The sequence below is a fragment of the Chiroxiphia lanceolata genome, chromosome 2 (assembly GCF_009829145.1).
Source record: "Chiroxiphia lanceolata isolate bChiLan1 chromosome 2, bChiLan1.pri, whole genome shotgun sequence".
In the NCBI taxonomy this organism is placed as follows: domain Eukaryota; kingdom Metazoa; phylum Chordata; class Aves; order Passeriformes; family Pipridae; genus Chiroxiphia; species Chiroxiphia lanceolata.
The window spans coordinates 99,003,484-99,022,725 of record NC_045638.1 but is presented as its reverse complement, the minus strand read 5'-3'; the positions used below and the strand labels follow the sequence as shown (position 1 = coordinate 99,022,725).

General features: G+C 40.6%; 2 protein-coding genes across 9 annotated transcripts in view; one reads left to right on the top strand and one right to left on the bottom strand.

The window, feature by feature from the left end:
• FILIP1L (filamin A interacting protein 1 like) overlaps nt 1–15,947 on the bottom strand; it is a 186,382-nt gene extending 170,435 nt beyond the window's left edge. The window contains exon 1 of the mRNA XM_032678551.1: nt 15,716–15,947. The gene's annotated coding sequence lies outside the window, so the exon portion shown is untranslated. The remainder of the gene's footprint in view (nt 1–15,715) is intronic.
• The window catches only part of CMSS1 (cms1 ribosomal small subunit homolog), a 222,359-nt gene that overhangs the window by 173,564 nt on the left and 29,553 nt on the right, over nt 1–19,242 (top strand). Inside the window, exon 1 of one of the 8 annotated variants that reach the window (XM_032678562.1) lies at nt 14,457–14,520. The exons of 6 other annotated variants lie outside the window; for them this stretch is intronic. In XM_032678562.1, the coding sequence (XP_032534453.1) occupies nt 14,472–14,520 (49 nt within the window). In that variant the 5' untranslated portion in view covers nt 14,457–14,471. Of the gene's footprint in view, nt 1–14,456; nt 14,521–16,018; nt 16,204–19,242 lie in introns of those variants that run through there. One more of the 8 variants, XM_032678568.1, reaches the window with a different exon arrangement.

Genomic DNA, 19,242 nt, shown 5'->3' with positions numbered 1-19,242 from the left:
CCTGATGATATTCAGATATATGGCAGTTACAGGATGAGAGGTTTATGGACATGGTGATAAATTACTCTGTTATTTACTGGTAGATTTGCCTCCATTTGTGCAAATGAACCTTAAAGGGAGACCGTATAATCATGTTAGCAACTGCACTAGCTGAGAGCAAGTTATAGTGTCCCTTCCTGTATCTTCAGCTGCTCAGAAGTTCTTGTGAGAAATTCCACTTCTCAGGCTAAAATTTGCCTGCATGTACCAGCATTTATTTATTTTTGGCTGTTCTGAGAATAGAAGGTTTCAGCCACACTTCAATAATGAGAGAAGAATGAAACGAGATTTTCTTTGTCCCCAGAAATGTTGGTTTTAAACATCCTTTCAGCTGAGTGGAGGAAACTGTAAAATCGGGATGTGACAGTGGTGCTCCGGAATTCTCCAGGGGCCTTCGAGCTTGACTTCATGGGTTTTTGTGGCTGATATGGAACCGATGAAGCAGAGTTTTCCAGTTCATTTTTTCTGAAGCATACAACAACTAAGAAAAGATTTACTACAGAAGCATCTGCAAATAATTTAGCAGAGTAGCCCAATGAAGTCTATTGCTGCAAATTGCTACAGAGACCTGACATGGTTGGTGGCAAGGCGGGAGAATAATCTTTTACATGGCTGTCAAAATCAGAAGAGGGTACCTCAGTGTCTTGTGCTCTTGTTGAACTGAAGCAGAGGCAGCACTTTTCTAGGGTTGTCCTGTGGTCTGAAATGGCAGATAATTTCTCAAGAGTGAAGTGTTATTTCTTCTTTCCCTTTCCCTTGATCACCTCCAGGAAGTTCTTTGATCAAGGAAAGATATTAGTGGTGCAGAGTATTTTGCCAATCACATTTAATGCTGACATGACAATTGAGTACTCAGCACTTTCCTCAAGCACCTCAGGGTCCAAGTGGGCAATTGAAAATGGTTGTCTGATAAAAGTCCTGTTCAAATCAGTGAGGAGAGGAGAGTGCAGAGAGTAGCTGATATCTGAAGAGAAGTGGTTTTGGTTTTTGTCTTAATTTTACTCTTAAGCTCTCTTCAAGAAAAGACCTGGCCACCATTGCTGCTCTGACTTTTCTTCTTATCTCATTCCTTCCCTTCTGCTGGCCCATGTTTGAGTGGTGGGATATGATCCCTCTTGCATTACCCTTGTCTCATTTCATAGTTCTCAATCCTCATATGGCTTTCTGTTTCCTTCCTTAATTTTTGTCTTGATGTTTAAAAAAACCCCAGAATTCTTTGATGGCTCCACATGGGCAGAAAAATGTCTGGAGAATCACATCATTCAGTCTACACAATGCTTGGATCTCAGCCATTCTTTGAGTTCATTGCTTACATGACCTCTAAATATTTATTTTTTTAAATGGGTTTATAAATTGTTATGATTGATTAAAAGACTCCTGATAAATGTGTATTCTTCTGAACACATGCAGAATGGTGGTTGGTTTTAATAAAACAAAACAAGAAAAAAAGGAAACAGCTTGTATAATTTTATGTGACGTATCAGATCTATACAAAACTAGATGTTGTTTTATTCTTTAAATCTTGTGACTGGTATCTGAACAGCCAATACATATTCAGAATGTCTGTAACCTTGGCAGCAACTCAGAACTCATTTATCAACATTTCTAACATGGGAGATGCAGCTATAATTTTCTTTCAACAGCCAAGTTTTGGGGGGTTAATTTTGTTTTGGTTTTTAGTGTATTCCCCTTGTGTTTTTGCTTGGACAAATACTGTGTCTAATGTGATTAAAATCAAACTCTCTTATTACTGTGTATTTAAATTGCTTTGTCCTGTATAAACAGGCAGGACTTGGCTCCATATCCCTACATTATTTGAGACATTAGACTCTGAAGACCACTGGTTAATTGGAAATCAGGTAATGGGAACTAATTGTCATTGCCTTGTGAGGAAGGTTTAGTGAAAATATCTAAATAGAAATACATAGAAGATAAGGGTCAAACCCAGATATGAGTGTGGAGAAGCCTATAGGCTGTAGCTAATTTGACAAGTTATAAATGTTTATCTGGTCTTCCTTTACTATGATGATAAACAGTCAAAACACCTTCACACATACTTGCCAGGTAAATATCGGACTAAATTCACCTTGTGGAATTTGAGTATGGATATGTAATGTGTTTCAGCCTTCTACTTGGAAATTGTTATTTTTTCAAGTTCTTCATACTGGGGTTTGTGGTACAAAACTTAATCAGTCTGCTCCAAGAGGAATAAAGAGCCCTGTCAGGCAGCTCAGAGGCAATCACAGATTTATGACAGATTTTTATTTGCCTGCCTGAAGTTATGTGGTAAATATGGCAATGTAGAAAGTGCAATATTTGAGGAGGTAAATGGCTTAATCTACTAATCTTGCTTTCTAAACAGTACCTGGGAGTACAGGTGACTTGCTTTGCCAAACACAAGCTTTAGAAAAAGTAACAATGATATCTTGTTTTGACGGTGTTAAGTGGGTGAGGGTGATACTATTCAGCCATAGTGTTTCATTATAATTACCAATTTAAAAAAATTAGATAAAACTTGGGAACGTGTTATTACACTAACATGATCCAAATTCAGCTTTCATCAGAGAGCCCAACTGCGTAAAATGAGCCTGGTCTTCGAAGTTAATACTCATTCACCACACGGTGCCTCCACACACAGAGGCAGTAACATCTGTATTATGGAGCATTTCTGTTGCTTTAATCACCACTTACTGCACTCTTACTGGTAGTCAGTTATTAGTGCTAGAGATTAATGACACAAATCTGGATTTATTAGTGCTGTAAACCTGTGGGAAATAGTGAGTTGAATTAGTGTCTTTTCCATAATAAAAAATAACGTGCTTTTACTAGACCCGAACATGGTGTGTCCATTTCTACAGTAAAAATAACTGTGTGTGAGCCATTTAAGGTTTCTTGAATGATCTTTCATCGCTTGGCTGTAACATTTCAAACTATAGAACATTTTTCTACTTGCGAGCAAAGTCTCAGTTCCTGATTTAGGGTATCAAAAACTGTTTGGTAATCATTTTACCCCAGAGTAAAATGCTTTTTTTAAAAAATAGTGCTTCCTCATATGTAATGTTGACACAGTAGAGACCCCTGAATTCCTTGAGAAGAAAGGGTATGCAAGATATGTGTATGTTAATGTGACTGATCATAAACCAGCTCACTGCTGGGCTGCATCCTGAAATCCAAAACTGCTCAAAGAAACAAGTTTCTGGTGCAAAATTAGGTACAGTACCTTGTCTTCTTTGGTTTTTAAGGAGTAAATCTACCTGTTGAGCCATGTATTTGTGACCAGTCTATGCCACATCTACACACCCATTAAAATGTCTCTGAGATTGTTGGAGGCTTTGAAAGCTCCATAAGTCAGTAAAAATCCATTTCTTCCTGTTTTTTGTGTAATTTGCCATCCAGTTATTTTGATCACTTCTGAGAAGGGGTGGTGAATGTGAGTTTTACCCACTGCCTCTTATGAACTAGTTTTTAAATTCAACATAAAAATTTCTTCCTCAATTTGGTTGTGTTTCAGTAGAAATTAACTTTTTTATTTACAGCACTAGCAACTATGTGGCATCTCTTGGCTGTAATGCTCTATAGCTAATGACAAAAAAAGGACCATAGAAATTGCTGAACCTTTAAACCAAGATCAGGAAGGACCTCTAAGAGGTACATTTTAAGGAATTGTTGAGTACAGTAATTTTCTTTAGTGTCCACTCCTGTGTTCTGGGAGGTGTGCTACCCTATCCTCAATTGACTACATAATCTGGGCATTTCCTTCTGTTGGTCTGGTAAAGACAGTCCTTGTGTAACCCATCTCAAAAACTCCAAAAGGATGGGCTGTTGGGGCCAGGTCCTTGTGCGAGAGGAAGTGGCACAGTTATCTTTTAAACAGAAGATAAAGAAAAGAGTCCATTGCACCTGGGCATGCAGACCAGTGGAGTGGGGTATGAATCCCAGGCAGCTACTTTGATAGTGCATGGGGGAAAGAAGAGGAGAAGGATCCTGAATCCTGTAAAGTTTCAAGAAATATTTCTTGTTGATGCATGCACACATTCTCTCTGTTTACATGTGCTGAGCTGGAGACAGCTGGTGTTCTTCCAGACACTGGGGAAGCTGGGCGTCAGCACTGTCTGCTTCAGATAAGATTAATAATGTATAGCTTCATGGGGAATGGAGACTAATCTGTTGGGATGCCACAGCAAGCACTCCTAGTGAGGAGGAGCAGCTGCCTGCTTTGGGCCTCCTGAGAGGAACGAGATGAACCATCTGAGACAGATTGAGATTTACTCCTGTTTGGTTCTGAAGGCAAGTCCCTCACACCTTGTAGTTGATTGTGTTGAATGCAGCAGGCAGATCTACGGACTTGTGGTCATGTCCAAGTCCCAGCTCTCTTTCAAGTCTTTGTCCAAGTCAAAACTCTCTTTGAGAAATGCCCCATAATTGAACACAGGAATACAGCAGCGGGAACTTTGTTTTACCCTTGTACAGCAGAGTACAAGGGTACTGTGACCTTCTTGAAGCACATGCTAACACTAGTCTTGACCGACAAACCAGAACAGTGGCAGTTTGGATTAAAATCTTCTGCAGTCACTTCTGCTTCCCATTTTCAGTTTAGGAGTTAAGAAGACAATTGTTTGATCTCTTAAAAGCTTTCTGTGTTGTACACAGGTTGGACACTTGACCTACCTCTTTTACACCTTGTTTATTACTGTCTAGTGAGGCTGATCTGTGCAATGAATGAAGCCATGATCTTCATCTTCCTTGAACAGCAGAGACAAAAATGATTCTTCTCCACAAAATTTCTGCCAGTCTGAACTGGTGTTAAAAAGGGCCAGAAACTGTCTAAGGCTATCCAAAAATGCCTTACTTTGTCTGAGGTGTGTTGCCTCCCAGTGCCCTGCATTTCTGTCTCTATTTTACTTGCTCTTAAAAGCCATTAAATGGCTGAATGGATTTTCCCAGGAACCCTGCAGGAGGAAACTGCTCCATGTGTAGGCAGCTTGAAGACTCTTGTGCATGAGGTTTCCCTCCCTGTCTGTGCAAGGTTTACTTGGTAGGCATGCTTATGATTTGGTTGTTTCAACTGCACAGCCTCCACTCCCAATCAGTGCATGAACAATTTAAGGAGCAGAAGTACAGATTCGCTACTTTTAGAAGAAAACAAACTAAACCCGGTAAAACCAATGCTTGCAGTAAAGCAGCATTTTTTTGTCACCTTCCTTTGGAGTTCTCATGATAGATACAACTTGGAGTCATGAACATCTTTGTTACTATAATACATGTTCATAAATCATTAGTGCACTGTACTGGTACCATACTGATACACTGGTACTCCTACTGGTACAAGAATGAAGACAGAACAATTCTCTGCCTAGAAGAAGCTCTCCCTCCCCATTTTCAGAAATAATGCTGTCTTCCTTCCTGCATTCAGTGACTTCAGGGTGTGGGTGGTGGGTGACTTTGTTAACACAGTCCTGGGTTTACCTGCAACATGGTGGGGTTTTTTAGGGCAATCCTCCTGCCAAGTCTCTGTCTCCTGAGACTGTAAGCATAAGGAAAGCTGCAAAAACCTGACTTCTGTCAAGATCACCTAGGTCTGAGGATGGCATGCTTTAGGTTCCCACCTTCCTTTAATTTATCTCCACTTTCTTAATGACTTCCATGTAGAAAAATCTTGGGACATTAGTTCCTCTTGATATTGCTAGGGAGCTCAGTTAGCAACCAGAGTATTGTTCAGAGCCATGGAGTGATAAGGCTTTGTAGGCTCAAGCTCTTTTGAGCTCCCTTCAGAGGTCCTGGCTAGGATCTGCCCAAGCTTGCAGTTCTGAAGCAGCTTTTAGGGTAAAGTGCACCACGTTATTTACCTTTCCACATCCTTGGATGCAATTAAAAGATAAGGCATGAGTGAAGAATGGAAAATTAGGAGGGGAATTCTAGGTCACTGGAGGCTGCAGCATGTGAGTGCACACTCCTGGTGCGGGGTTCCTGCTCCTGGTGCTTAACATGAGGCAGGGAGAGCAGTAGCAGCTGCTCCTTTCCTTCTGGCTTGAACACTGTACACCCGTGTACCCAGTGGGTGTTACAAGCTCTTCTGAAACCTGAACTAAATACTCGCTTGGTCGCCCAGTGTGTGTGTGTGGGGGGGGGGGGGGGGGGGGGGGGGGGGAAGAATTAAAAAGGATTGAGGCTTGCAAATCTATGCAGAAACTGCGTCTCCAAGAAGTCAGGTTTTGTGCCCTGCTCTGTGGTAATAATTTGATGCTTTTTCCTTTTTGAGGTTTTCAGTCCAAACTCTCCAAGCACTGATTTCACAAACAATTACTGCTGGGCATGAATGATCGGTTTGCAGCCTGGAATAATTTTACATGCTCCAGAGAATGCTGTTGCCTATACGCAATTCTGTGATTATTTACTGTAAAAATTATTTCTATAATAGTTGTGGTAAAGACAATTGTAAAATAGAATATCTGTGGTACTGTTAGGTTAGCAGAAACTAACAGAAAATAGCGATTGCTGAACTAGATGCCTTGCCAGAGGTGTGAGCATAGCTCTGTACCTTTCCTATTGCCAAAGGAAATCCATTTTCATTCTCTTAAATCACATTTTCTTTGTTGCTTCTACACAGAAGTGAGATACGCTACACAGAACAGTTTCATCCTGGAAAACTAATCTAATTCATATTTTATTTTAATTTGGCTGGGTTTTGGCAGCTTTATGGATACGCTGGGGTAAGGGACCATGTGAATTTACTTGTCTTTCTTGCCCACAGCCTTTTCAGTGCCTGTCTTCTCAAAAGGTTTAGGTACCAACAGTGGACAGCTGGCAGAGTTGGGCTGCATTTGACCCAGTGGTGTAGCAATGAGCTGGTGCACCTTAGTAGGGGTAGGTGCTGCTGGGTCCAAGGGTGTTTCTACAACTGTATGACAATGCCTCTAACAGGGACCAAGGAACCTTGACTGTCCAGACGCTGAACAAGTGGTGCAGCAGCTCACACTGTTGAGAAGGGGAGAGGGTTGGGTTTCGTAGAGAACAGCATTTTGTGAAAAAAGCATTTTCCATATGACAACAAGGAGAAGTGTACTGGTTCAGAACTAGAGCTCCACATCTGCTGCTTTCATCCTCTTCCCTGCCAGCACTGACACTAACTTTAGTGATGTACATTGTCCTTCTCTTGGGTTTAGCCCTTTCAGCTTCAACACTGTCTTTAGGGGGTTTTTCCTGGTCTTTTTTTTCCTGTTTTTTTCACGCTGTCTGGATCTTTTTCTGGCTTTTACATCCCTCTCAGAGGAAGATTTGGTACCTACTACTGCTACTGGACAGGGACAGTGTACAGCCACCTCTGCAGGTCACATTTATCTGATTTTGGGGACTGCAGCATCTCATTAGAACAGGAGGAGTTCTGGGCAGTTTAACAGCTTCACGTCCAAACAGTAGCAAAACACTGGTGAATTCATGATGTGGAGAAAAATGCTTAGGAAGAAAAATGCTTAGGAAAATTTATGTGCTTTGTGAATTTAAAGATATAAATTATTTCATCTCTGCTGGGTCCTATGATATCTTAGCTCAAAACTTGCTTATTTTGGGATCTGATTCTTCATTTGCCACATTTCTATGCATGTTTTGTCAGACGTTAAGCATGACTCACTAAAGCCTGGATTATACAGGAAATGTAGACACTGCACCATATGTTGAACCATGAACGTCCCATTTTTCTCATGTCATTGACAACGTATGTTTATCCTATATTGGATGATATAGGATATGCTAACTCACTACTGAGCTTTTTAACCAAATGCTACTGTAGCTTGTCTTTATTACAGTAGAGACCTATTTTAGATTAAAATGCTTTATCGATATGAAAAAAACTTCTTTCGTAATTAGGAAATCCTCTGAGCTTTTAATTAATACAATTATTGAAGAGGTATTTGGTTTTTGAGGCTATATTTGGCATTCCACAGGCACATGATTTTAGTGATATATAGTTGAAATGTCAGTTGAAAGCCTCTGTAGTAGAAATAGAAAAGAAATTAGATTACCTCTGAGACTTAAAAGAATTGTTGAAGAATTCATTAGAGCAATGTTAAAATATGCTCTGAAACAAGTCATGGTAGTCTACAGATTGATATGGGATATCTGGGGATTCAGAGTGCTGTACTACTCCGATTAATTAAAATGTAGTCAGCTGAAACCTCCACTATAATCAAAATTGTTCCCCAGGGTTTTGCCTTAATTACAGTCCTGGTGTAGCCTTCTAGTCCTGACCATTGCTGAGCTAAGTAATTAGTTCAGTTTTTTTAAAAAACAAGCAAAAGGATAAAATTACCATGACAGTACTTAGGTTTGTTTTTGGGGGTTTCTTATTGCTGTGCTGGGCTCTGTTTGGTATCACAAATTGTATACAGCCATTCTTTCTGCTCCTAAAGACAAACAGTGAGAGACAAAGTATCTCTGGTTTGAGTGTTATACTTTTTTCCATATTGTAAGACTTGGAATATTTTACAATTGCTGTTTTCTGTAACTGGCTAAGATGCCAATCTCTCCTCTGCAGATGTGCTGCCTATCTCATCCCTGTTGTGCTGTGGGTAGTGTTCTCCTACAGTGGGGTTTCCTTATCAGCAGTTCTGCAGTAAATCAGGGAGGAGGAGATCACTTTTCTCAACAGGGTCTGGAATGAAGAATTCACATCATGTGAATTCATACAGGATACCAGAGGACATCTGCCTTATGAGGCTGTCTCCAGAGTTCAGACTTCAGGAACTAGATAAAGGGCTGCTTCTGTCTCTCCCTTACTGTATTTATCCTGACCCTGGCTTTATGTAGTCTGTCATCAGTTTGTCCTTGAGCTGGATGCGGTAGTGAAATTCTTTGGATAAGGCTAATCCTTATCATTCGCTTGTGTCATGTCAAGGCACTCTCCCAGAAGCTGCTGAATAGCAAAGACATGACAAAGAAGCCTTTGATTGTGACTGTCAATACTGGGACCTGGAGAATTGTAACTCAAAATTAAAAGGGACCCTACTGAGTTGTAACTGTCTGGCAGAGCAAGCCCCAGGTTTGCTCTTCATCTTAATGGTCTGAATGCAACTGATCTGGATTCTCAAAAATAATTTTAAAAACGCCGATGCTTTTTCAAAGTTTAAAGAAAGGAATTTCATGTCCTTCTTGTCAGAATATAATAAACAATTATTATATTCTACTATAGCGCTTTCTTCCAGAATCCCATAGCACTTTACATATGTTATTTAGGCTCCAAAACACCCCATTAAGGGATATTTCTACTTTTTTTTTTTTTTTTTTACAGTAAGGCAAACTGAGATGCAGGAAGTGCTAGTAATTTGCTAAAGGCTAAGCAGTCCCTATCAGATGTAGAAATGTGTACTCCCAAACTCTTTAGTATAACAAAGCATATATGTGCACCTGACTTCCACCCAAATAAATCCTCTAGGATTCCCTCTGACCACGTGCAGTGGGCATGCACACAAAGGAAACACAGCATATCAACTCATATATGTAGTACATCATCAACCATGGTAAAGTATAATATTAACTGCTTAGTACATATAATAGCTTTGCACTTTTAGTAATAAAAATGTCTTTAATATTAACAGCTCTATTTAAGTGACGTGTCACAGAAAAGGATAGTAGGGAGGAGTCTAGCTGTGCCTTCTCTAGTGATCCCTCCATACCCTGCATTGTTTGATGAAGCCTAGCCTTATTCCTTTGGTTTCAGTGGCAAAGGAGCAAATTTGATGGGAAACCTGCCTTGCACATTTATGATAGGGCAGTCTAAAATGGAGGAATATCTGTGCTCTGAAAGAGATTCATGAGATCTTTGCCCACGTAAGGAGCCAATCTCTGGGAAGACTCAATAAACCTATAATTAGACTACATGTTGTCCACCTCAGACAGCTGGAGGTCAGATGAAAGCTGGCGCGAGGGAACAAAGACTCTGGTTTTCCCCCTTCAAGAGTCTCAAGTTGCAAAAGAGTTGAGAGGTCATACAATTTCAACCTCTTGGTGTCTACTTGTCTGTATCGAGAAACTCCATCACAGCCTGAGTGATCTCACCCCCTGTGTGGGTCAGTGCTGGTCAGTGGGGGTGCCTTCAGCGGGGAATGTGCAGCCCATTGGCTTGACTGTGTGAGATAAACCACAGAGCAACACTATGTGCTCGAACACGAGTCCTGATGCCTCATCTCAACCCTTTGCTTTTCTCTGGTAGTGGGAAGATGATGTAAAATCCCTATTTTTCAGTATACTTTGCATGTGGTTTTTAAATAGTCTCTTTAGGGAGAGCATCTCAAACATTTGACATTCATTTGGAGATTCTTTTACTTTCTTTTTGTCCTTCACTCTTATATTTATCTGTAATATTATTAGTGGTTAAGAAAATTGCATGAGTACTGTGCTAAATACAACTGCGTTGAAAATGCTGATTTTTTTTTTTTTTAATGTTACTTGCATGCTAGAGATTGGACACCTGCTCAAATGAGTGCCTGCAGATCAGATTGGTATACTAAAAAGCTGGTTATGAGTGAAAAGTGGAAAAGTTCACCTCCAAGGATTTCTTTTAACAGGACTGTGATTCATTTTACGTGAAATTGTAATTTACAGTATTGCAGCTGTGCATATGTTCTTTCACTCTCTGATGTCTGAGACAGAAGAATTCAGTGCTGTTGGATTACTTCTTGTGGCATTTTTGCATCGGTAGTGGTCACTATGAATTTGCTGCAGTTGAAAGAATTTGGGCTAATGTAATGTAAGATATGAAATGTGTGTTAGTTTTGTATAATCCCAGTTTTAACTGTTTCTTCCTGCATGACTTAACGCGGCATTGTATAGGTGGGAGTTTCATTGGAAATAGTTAAAAAGTTAACCCCGTTCATCCTCATTTGAAATGTACGGATACAGTCTAGCCTTGCATATAATCCCTTTCCTTGGCAGATGTCACAGAGCAGCAGAAAGCCACACATACGCCCTTCGTAGAGAAACTGCTTCAGCAAAGCACAACCATTGCTGTGCTGGTTCTTTCCCAGGCTCCCAGCTCCTGCTGAGCTCTCGTGAGGGAGCAGAGGTCCCTCTGAGCATGCTGTGTACCTCCATTACTGCTGTAAGAAACATGTCCCCACTGGAGCACTCTGCTTTCAGCTTTTTTCTGGAGCTATCACTGAGCCTGGAGCTGGGAACAACTCTGTGAAAATGAGAGGAACAATCCGTGCAGGTGGCCAGCTGTACATCCTCCATTTTTAAATACTTTTGAAGAAATATTTTCAAGTATAGGTAACGACCACTGCAGTGGGTGTATACATGCTGTTTCATTGCCCTGCACACTGTTTTATAACATTCCAGGTAAACTGCTTTCAGTTGTTTAATTTTATTCACATCATCATTTTTAGGCAAAGCCATCATAGTTGCTCTCTGTTTCGTCTAGTGAAAGTCCATATAAAATGAGTGCATTTTTCAAAGGAGATGCTTCATTTTAGCATAAAATAATATGTTTTGGTGTTAAGGGATAATGAATAGATCTCTCCATGCTGCAGCTTTGTAATTTGTCTGTAGACAGCTGTGTACATATGTATGTGCATTGTATGACTGCAGGTGAGAGACACAGATGTGACCAGGGAAAGCAGCTGCATCTGCTGTCCTCAGTTACGCTGGTGGTCAGTGTCGAATGTCAGGTGGGGCTTCTCCTTCTGCCTTCCCTTCTCCTGCTCTGAGAAGACACCAGGTTTCTGTGCAGAGGCTGTGCCCCACACACCTTGTCTCAAATGAATGGGTTGTGTACCAATCCTGAACAATCACTAAAACAGGACTGAGACCCATAGAATTGTAGAGTGGGGCCACAAAGATGTCTGGGTGAGAAGGAGGGCACGGAATGTAGCCAACAGTGGTTTGCCTGCAGTTTTCATGAGTTTGGAGCTGGCAGTTTTAACTGCAAACCAGTGTGGTACTGCAGGCCAGTAGAGTACCAGGCCAGTAGGTGTTCTGGTAGATTCCTTATTCTGTACCTTATTGTGCTTAGGTGAGCATGAAACTTCATTGTGCTTTGAGTAGACAAGAGTCAATCTACTGCCGTCAAAACTAATATTTTGTAATGCAGAATCTGAAAACCAATGTTTCTGTTAGTCCGAACAGTGTATCCTGCTGAAAGAAAAAGCTGCCAATGAGGCTATTCCTCACCTCAGAGCAGACTGTTTTCTGCAACAAGATATCACTGCCACTGGTGCACAGACGGCATCCTATGGAAAAATTACATTGTTGAGTTTTTTCCTTCCTATATTTGAGAGATGAATTTGTGAAAGCAGGTCAGACAAAGCTTGGGGCTGTGTGGCTGGTTGTGAGTATGGACTTTGATTTTCTTCCCTGTCCTTGTTACCAGTAAGTCTCAGAGGAAACCACTACTTAGCAGAATGACTGTAATTATTTCATTAACTGTTTGCTTAACTATAGCTTTGTGCTTTTTCTGCATCTGTAAGTATCTATACAGCATGTATTGTCATATCTTCCTACGTTCTTCCTGGAAAGTATATTCGGAAGTCATGGCAATAGTTGCTAAGGGTTTGGAAAGAAAATTTCAGTCCAGGTGTTGAGGTAGAGCTCCTTTAGCAGTTGTAGCAACCTGTTTTCATACCAAATACCGTGTTCCTCTCTCATGCAGGTATACACACAGAACTGTACCCAAGTACTCACAGACTGACACTCTAGGTGCCGCCTTTACCCTTCTCACACTCTTCCAATCTCTTTTTGGGTGTCCCTGCCTGGATGTTGGCTGTAGCACCAGATGGTGGTGAGTGGAGTGAGTCTTGAGTCCTGCTAGTTGACACGAGAACCACATACCAACAATGCTGTAGCATCTGACAGGGCCTCTTGCTAAAGGTATTTTTTCAGTATGAGCTGAGATATGCTTTGACTCCCCTCAAAATCCCAGCTTGTTTCTGTCAGTTCAGTTTGGCAGGGAGGGAGGAAAATCCCAGCATTGTTTGTTGTTTGGTTGCACCAGAAGAAAGCCCCAAGCCAGAACATAAATACAGTGAGTAGTAGTAGGGATCTGACTGCTCATGGGACTTATCCCCATGGCGCTGTTTGGATTTAGCCATCTGGCTGTGGTCCTGCTTACACCTGTCAGCTGAGGGGGACAGTGCCAAAGCAAGGAGTTTGTGAATGTCCCCTTGGAGCTTTGCCTGGCCAGCTGGCAGCATACATCATCAGCCAAGCCTTCTCTTCCTCCTCCTCCACAGCCTTGGACATGTCATTCAATATATATGGCCATGCCCTCTGCCACAACTGAGGAAAGTGGGTTTCAGCCCCATCAACCCCCCTAATAGAAATGAAGGGTGTCAGTCTTTTTTACACTAGACAAAACCACCATAATTTCTTCCTTTATATTTTTATTTTATTTTTTTCCCTTCCATGGTGATTTCTGCTATGATCTCCATTGGATATCACACCTTAGCAAGATGAAGCTAGCTCATGGCACTGGAATTTTATAATGGAGAGGAGAGAATAGGAAGAGGAGGATCCTACCAAGTAGGATCAGCCCCAACCAGAAAGAGGTTAGAAGCAGATTGACGTTTGTTTACGTTAGAGTATGATGAGGCCTTTTAACACAGATGTGCTTCTTTCTAGCTTCTTCTAGCAATGCCATGCTCGTATTTGTCATCAAAGCAGTACTGTCATTTTCCAATGCTGTCATTCTCTCATCCCCACGTCAACAAACCTCCTACCGGTTTGGGTGATGGACACATTTTAGGCTCAGATCCTCTGGGGAAGGTGTGATGACCCTCCCTTCAAAACAAGCCAATCCCTGTCTGCCACTGTGATGCAGCAGTGCTCCTGTCCCTCTGCCAGGGGGTCTTTGTGAATGCTGTGTTAGTAAGCTCAGTCACATTCGTACTGCCTTTTTTTAAAGCCAACTCTACACCCCTGATGTCTTTAACATTAATAGGGGAATAATATTTTCCCACATGCAAATGGAGAATAGATACCACAAAGTGTCACAAAAAGTAGATTGATTCATTAAGCAATAACTTTAGGCAAAACCTGAACATTTAAAAATTTAAAAATATGTATTTTTCCTCTTTTCAGTGTGTAACAACTGTTTATAAAAGATTGTTGCCAATCTTAAACTGCACTAGTGCTTTTATACTCTGAAGCCTTTTACTTGCTGATGAATTTGATGAATGCATTTACAGTACTTCAGTAACCCTTCTGTAAAAGCCTCATCTTCAAGTTCTTGCAATATGAACCTTCTGGATGAATCTGAATTATCACATGCCACACAGCCCAAGTTGGCTCAATAGCATGCTACCATAATTATCATTTGTTAAAGAGTCTAAGGACTGCTAGGAAGATATTATGTGTGAAATGCATGGTGTTTATGACATCCTTCAAACAAACTTAAGACTCCAAGCATAAATTACTAAGCAAAATTAGAAACAAAGGATGATGAGATGGTCTTATACAGAGTTGGAAGTAACCAAAAAGAAGTTTCTTTAGCAGGTAAGACTTTTGCCAACTTGTAATCCTTTACTTTTACAACCTGTTGCATGGCATTGTTTAACCAATAGCTACATTAAGAAAAGATAACCTGAAATCAATACAGGAATTTATCCAGTTCTCATGGCTTAGCTGAACTCCCTGTGACTTGGTGACCTCTCTTGCCCTTTGCTTACTTTTAATCCAGAATCCATCTGCCTTTCTTTAGTTGCTTCTGCTAAGACTTTTATGTAGTGATTCTGTTGTGAAGAACTTTTTGGTGCTGTCACATTAGTGTGTGGACTTTTGGATCAAGTGGACCTTTCTACCCGATTTTTTCAGGTTGTTGTTCCTGTGTGTTTGCTATGGTCATGTTGCATTAGAAAGCGTGTGCGTGTGCCAGTGCTAAATCCATGGCTCCAGAGTGTCTTTATATGATAATAGTCTCATGTTGGAGTCCACACCACAGTATCATGATGTCCATGTGACCTGAAGTGTGTTAGGATCTCCTTAGAGATAGGTATGCCATGATGTACTCTGTCCAGGTCTTTTCTCCCTTACGAATCACAACAGTTTAAAATGGTGCTGAGGAAAACTGTTGAGCTATATGTATTTTTAAAAGGAGAAGCAGTGCTGAACCAATGTATAGCATTCAGTGGAAAGGAGACCGGTATGATCTGTAACACTGCCTGTACTCCGGAGCTGAGCAACTTCTTTAGAACTATAAAGGGATTTGAGCATGTGTTTATTTATTAATTATAATTTTTTACTTATATGTGTGCTCTTTGCAGCTCTGTAATGCAGACCTGATGCCCTGCTTGCTTGTGTTGTACAAAATAACATGGATAAAACATCACTCAGTATATCTAAATGCATGCCTGTATATGTAATCATTGTGCATATAGTCACACATTTGATTTTTCTCTTATTTTTGGAATGATACAGTCTATTGGCATGGTTGTGTGCTTTTTACATTAATTTAAACAGGTAAAATCAGATAATGTATATTCTATTGGACATACTGATATCCTTTTGTTTTACCATTTTCCTATAGACAAAGATAATGAAAATTGATATTTTGAAATGAAGAATTTCATTATCCAAAAATACCCTTAATGCTGACATGCAGAACTGGTCTAGCAGAAAAAGCATATCTGATCCAAGTCATCATCAATTGCTCTATAATTACAATGACAGTACAAAAATGAAGCAACCTTACCTTAGCTCAGGAGAGTCTTTTTGCTCTATCCCAGGCAGTTTCCTCTCCTTATTCAACTGAAAATGGAAAATCCACTTAAATAAAGGAAAATAAATACTAGAAGAGTTAGGGATTTAAGGAGTTCTCATCTGAACTGCTGATCCACTTGTTTTTAGCAAATTGCAAAAAACCTCAACCCAGCAGTAGCTCAGAGGGACTTTCCTCTCCTCGTGTGTTCTGTGGGCTGAGAATCTGCAAGAATAAACCTGAGACGGTGCTGCAAGAGAGAGACAGCGGGGGGGACCTTGGCACGGAGTTGGACCAAACTCTAAATATAGCCCAACCCACTTTCTGTGCAATTCTCTTCATACTCTGAAGGCAGATGACCTTGTTGGAAAACTGACCTCCCAGTATGTCCCTTTCTTAGTAGAGAGGATCTGAGGGAACAGGACTGCAGCGTAGAAGGACAGAAAAGCAATCGACCATCTGCATGCAGCAAATGAATGTAGGTATGAGCTCTTATTTTCATGGTAGTTAGAACTGATTGACTCATAATGTGCTTTATTTCTTCATTTAGGCAACTGAGCTGCATGTCAGTTCACAAAAGGCCTGTACAGATGATAGATTGCATTGCAATTTGTTAGTTTTAAATAGAGAGCACTGACATGGATGACAAGCCTGATGCCTTTCTTCCTCTCAAAAACCTTAATGTATCAGTGTACAGTATTTCCCTAAAAGCTTCTAACTGTAACAATTATCCTTCCTTTCACTTGCTCTTATAATAAGCGAGACTTTTTGTAAAAGTGAGTTAAATCCACAAATGCATATTCTAGCACTGTACAAATGTGAGATGCTAGGATAGCCTGAAAGGGCATCTGCAATATCAGAGACCAAACTGCACAGCAATGTGTAGTATATGCAGAGGAGGAAGCAAAAGAATAAGAGGCACAGAAGCATAACCCTTGTGCCTTAGATGGGGAACTGTTTTTCAACAGATGTTTTATAATCCGGGGAATTTGCCACTCTAACTTCTGTGGCAACATGTCAGGGTATTTTGTTCTTAACCTGAAGGAGAGTTTAACTTGATATGAGTTAACCTGATACTCTGTCAAATGGGGACCTGATACTGCTATGTCATATGAAGGCTTCTAAATAAAAAAAGCTGCAGAAATTGGAGCAGCTCAAAATGTCAACTCTCATGTTCTATGTAAAGATGGGTAGGAGAGTTGGGATGAAAGATTATTTGCAGTATTGTTCTTCAGTGGGATATACTTTTTGGTGGTATCATATATCTGAGTGCATACTACATTGTATGCATGCATACAGTTTTCAATATTCTGAGAAAACCTGACAGAGAGAACATCAGGACTGTGATAACTGCATACTGTAGATTCAAAATGTCTGCAAAATATCCACAAGCCAAAAAGGCGGGAATGGTACCAGTAGTCAGTAAAGTAGCAGTGTGTGTCTGTGAACAATAATTTATGCTGTTAAGTTTTTGTGAAGTGTGCTGTGTATCTTTTTTAATTGCAGCCTACTATTTTTGGCAAGTTCCACTGTGTAATTTTATCATGATCTATAGACTTGAAGTCCACAGGATCAGCCAACTCTCTGTGTTACCCTCACAGCAAGAACTACAGCTGTGAGCCACAGCTGCTTCCCAGTATAGAGAATAGTAAAAAATACGAATCCCTGGCAGTATTAAGGGAGACATCACATCTGGGCTACATTCCTGGCTAAAACTTGCTCATAGTCAAACCTAGGCTAGAGCCCACCCATTAAGTGATTTTATGGATTTATCCAAGTTCCTCTTTCCTCCCAGTTTACCTCTTTCTTCCCCATTAACAAGAATAAATGTTTTTAGAAGTGAAAATTACAACAAATGAAGGATGCTAGTGTTTGATTTTGAAGGGAGAACTTGAAAAATTAATGAGTCCACCTCCAGATAGCTGTATATTGAGTAATATATTAGCACTGGGTAAGCAGTGAAATTCTAAATGTATGGGTCACCAACATTATTACATCCTGATAGCACTGTGCTATCTGTGCTCCAGGGTGGTGCTCTCATGAGATCCAGACCAACCCTACCAAGGCCAGCTGCACAGTGCCACTGCTGCTTCTACCCTCCCTCTAAGGCTAGGATATTGAAATCACCACAGATCCCTTCGTTCAGAGCATGAAAGAGATGAGGATTAGGGAGGAAATATATACTTCTTCCCAGCATGCGGGGTATACTTTTCACTCGCTTTTTCATCAGCTTTTCACCCTCTGCAGCAAACAGCTGGAGCAGCTTCTGAACATGATAGATCTGTAATTCTTAGAAAAAGAAGGAATCACAGTGCTTGCTGGGTCCTAAAGCACAGGAATAGTCATACTTTGTCAGGAACTGTGACATGCATTTCTGCCATGTGAGTATTGTGGAAAAGGGGTGATTTCTTGCTCATACAAGGAGTGTTAATCTTTGGAGAGGCTTGTCTAGAACAATGCTGTTTGTGTGTACAGGGCTGTAAATGGTGCTTGACCAACGCCAGTGATGCAAACGTCCTGAAAGAAGGGGAAAAGACTCTTAGAGTGGTTGTATGTGTTTGTTAAGATGGATGAAAAAGTGTTTTGTTTGACAGCTGTATACACTCACTTTTTTTTTAGGGTGACTTTTGCATAATTTTCCTGTCCACACCACGAAAAAGGAAATGTAGTAGAGTCAGGCCCTAGTTTGTGCCTAGCTTTTCCTGGGCTCTTAACTTGTGTTTTCCTTATGATGGTGGATGGTCTTTCTGCTTCTTCATAGTCAGTTTTTCTCTTTACCTGCCCAGCTTTCTTTGGTAGCATTTTCTCTGGAGTAATTTGGGTCTGGCTTTTGCAGAGCCCAGTCTATTTGCTCCCTCAGATGGCTCTGTTGGAGTTGAGACTTACTTCAAGCCAGACTTGTGGGATTCTCCCTCAATACAATAATACGTTCTGTAACTAGTATTTGTCAACTGTTTTTTCTCTTGATTAACCGCAAATTCCTAGACACTTGTAGTTGTTTAAAGATCCCACAGAGCATTTACAAGGTGAGATTGTGAACCATAATGTCTCTGCCAGTTTCCAATATGCTCAGCCATATCCTGGCTTGCCCTATTTCTCTGTTTTTCAGAGTTGCATAGTGCTCTGTTACGAGCATAAACTGTTGCACCGTATTGCTGGCATCCTTTTGAGTGGTTTCTGAACTGACTATATGGTATGTAATGCCTGGCATCTATCAAGAAGAGCAGCTGGTTTTGCAAGGTTAACATTTATAATGTTCATCCGGTAGATTTGTGAACACCCACACCCCCATGCTACTTACAAACAAACTGAACTGTCTTCCCCTTCTCCATCTCTTTAGAAATATGCTTTTAAACTTAATTTGGAGATGTAAGGAGGTTGTTGGAAGTTTCAGCATAAAGGATAGTTTTTGAGAGAACAGAAGAAAAAGAGTAGACTGAAGCGATTTGTGGACGTCATCTCGGCCTTCACTTATGATAACATTGGCAAAGGGTATTAGAGCAAACAACAGAACTGATTTG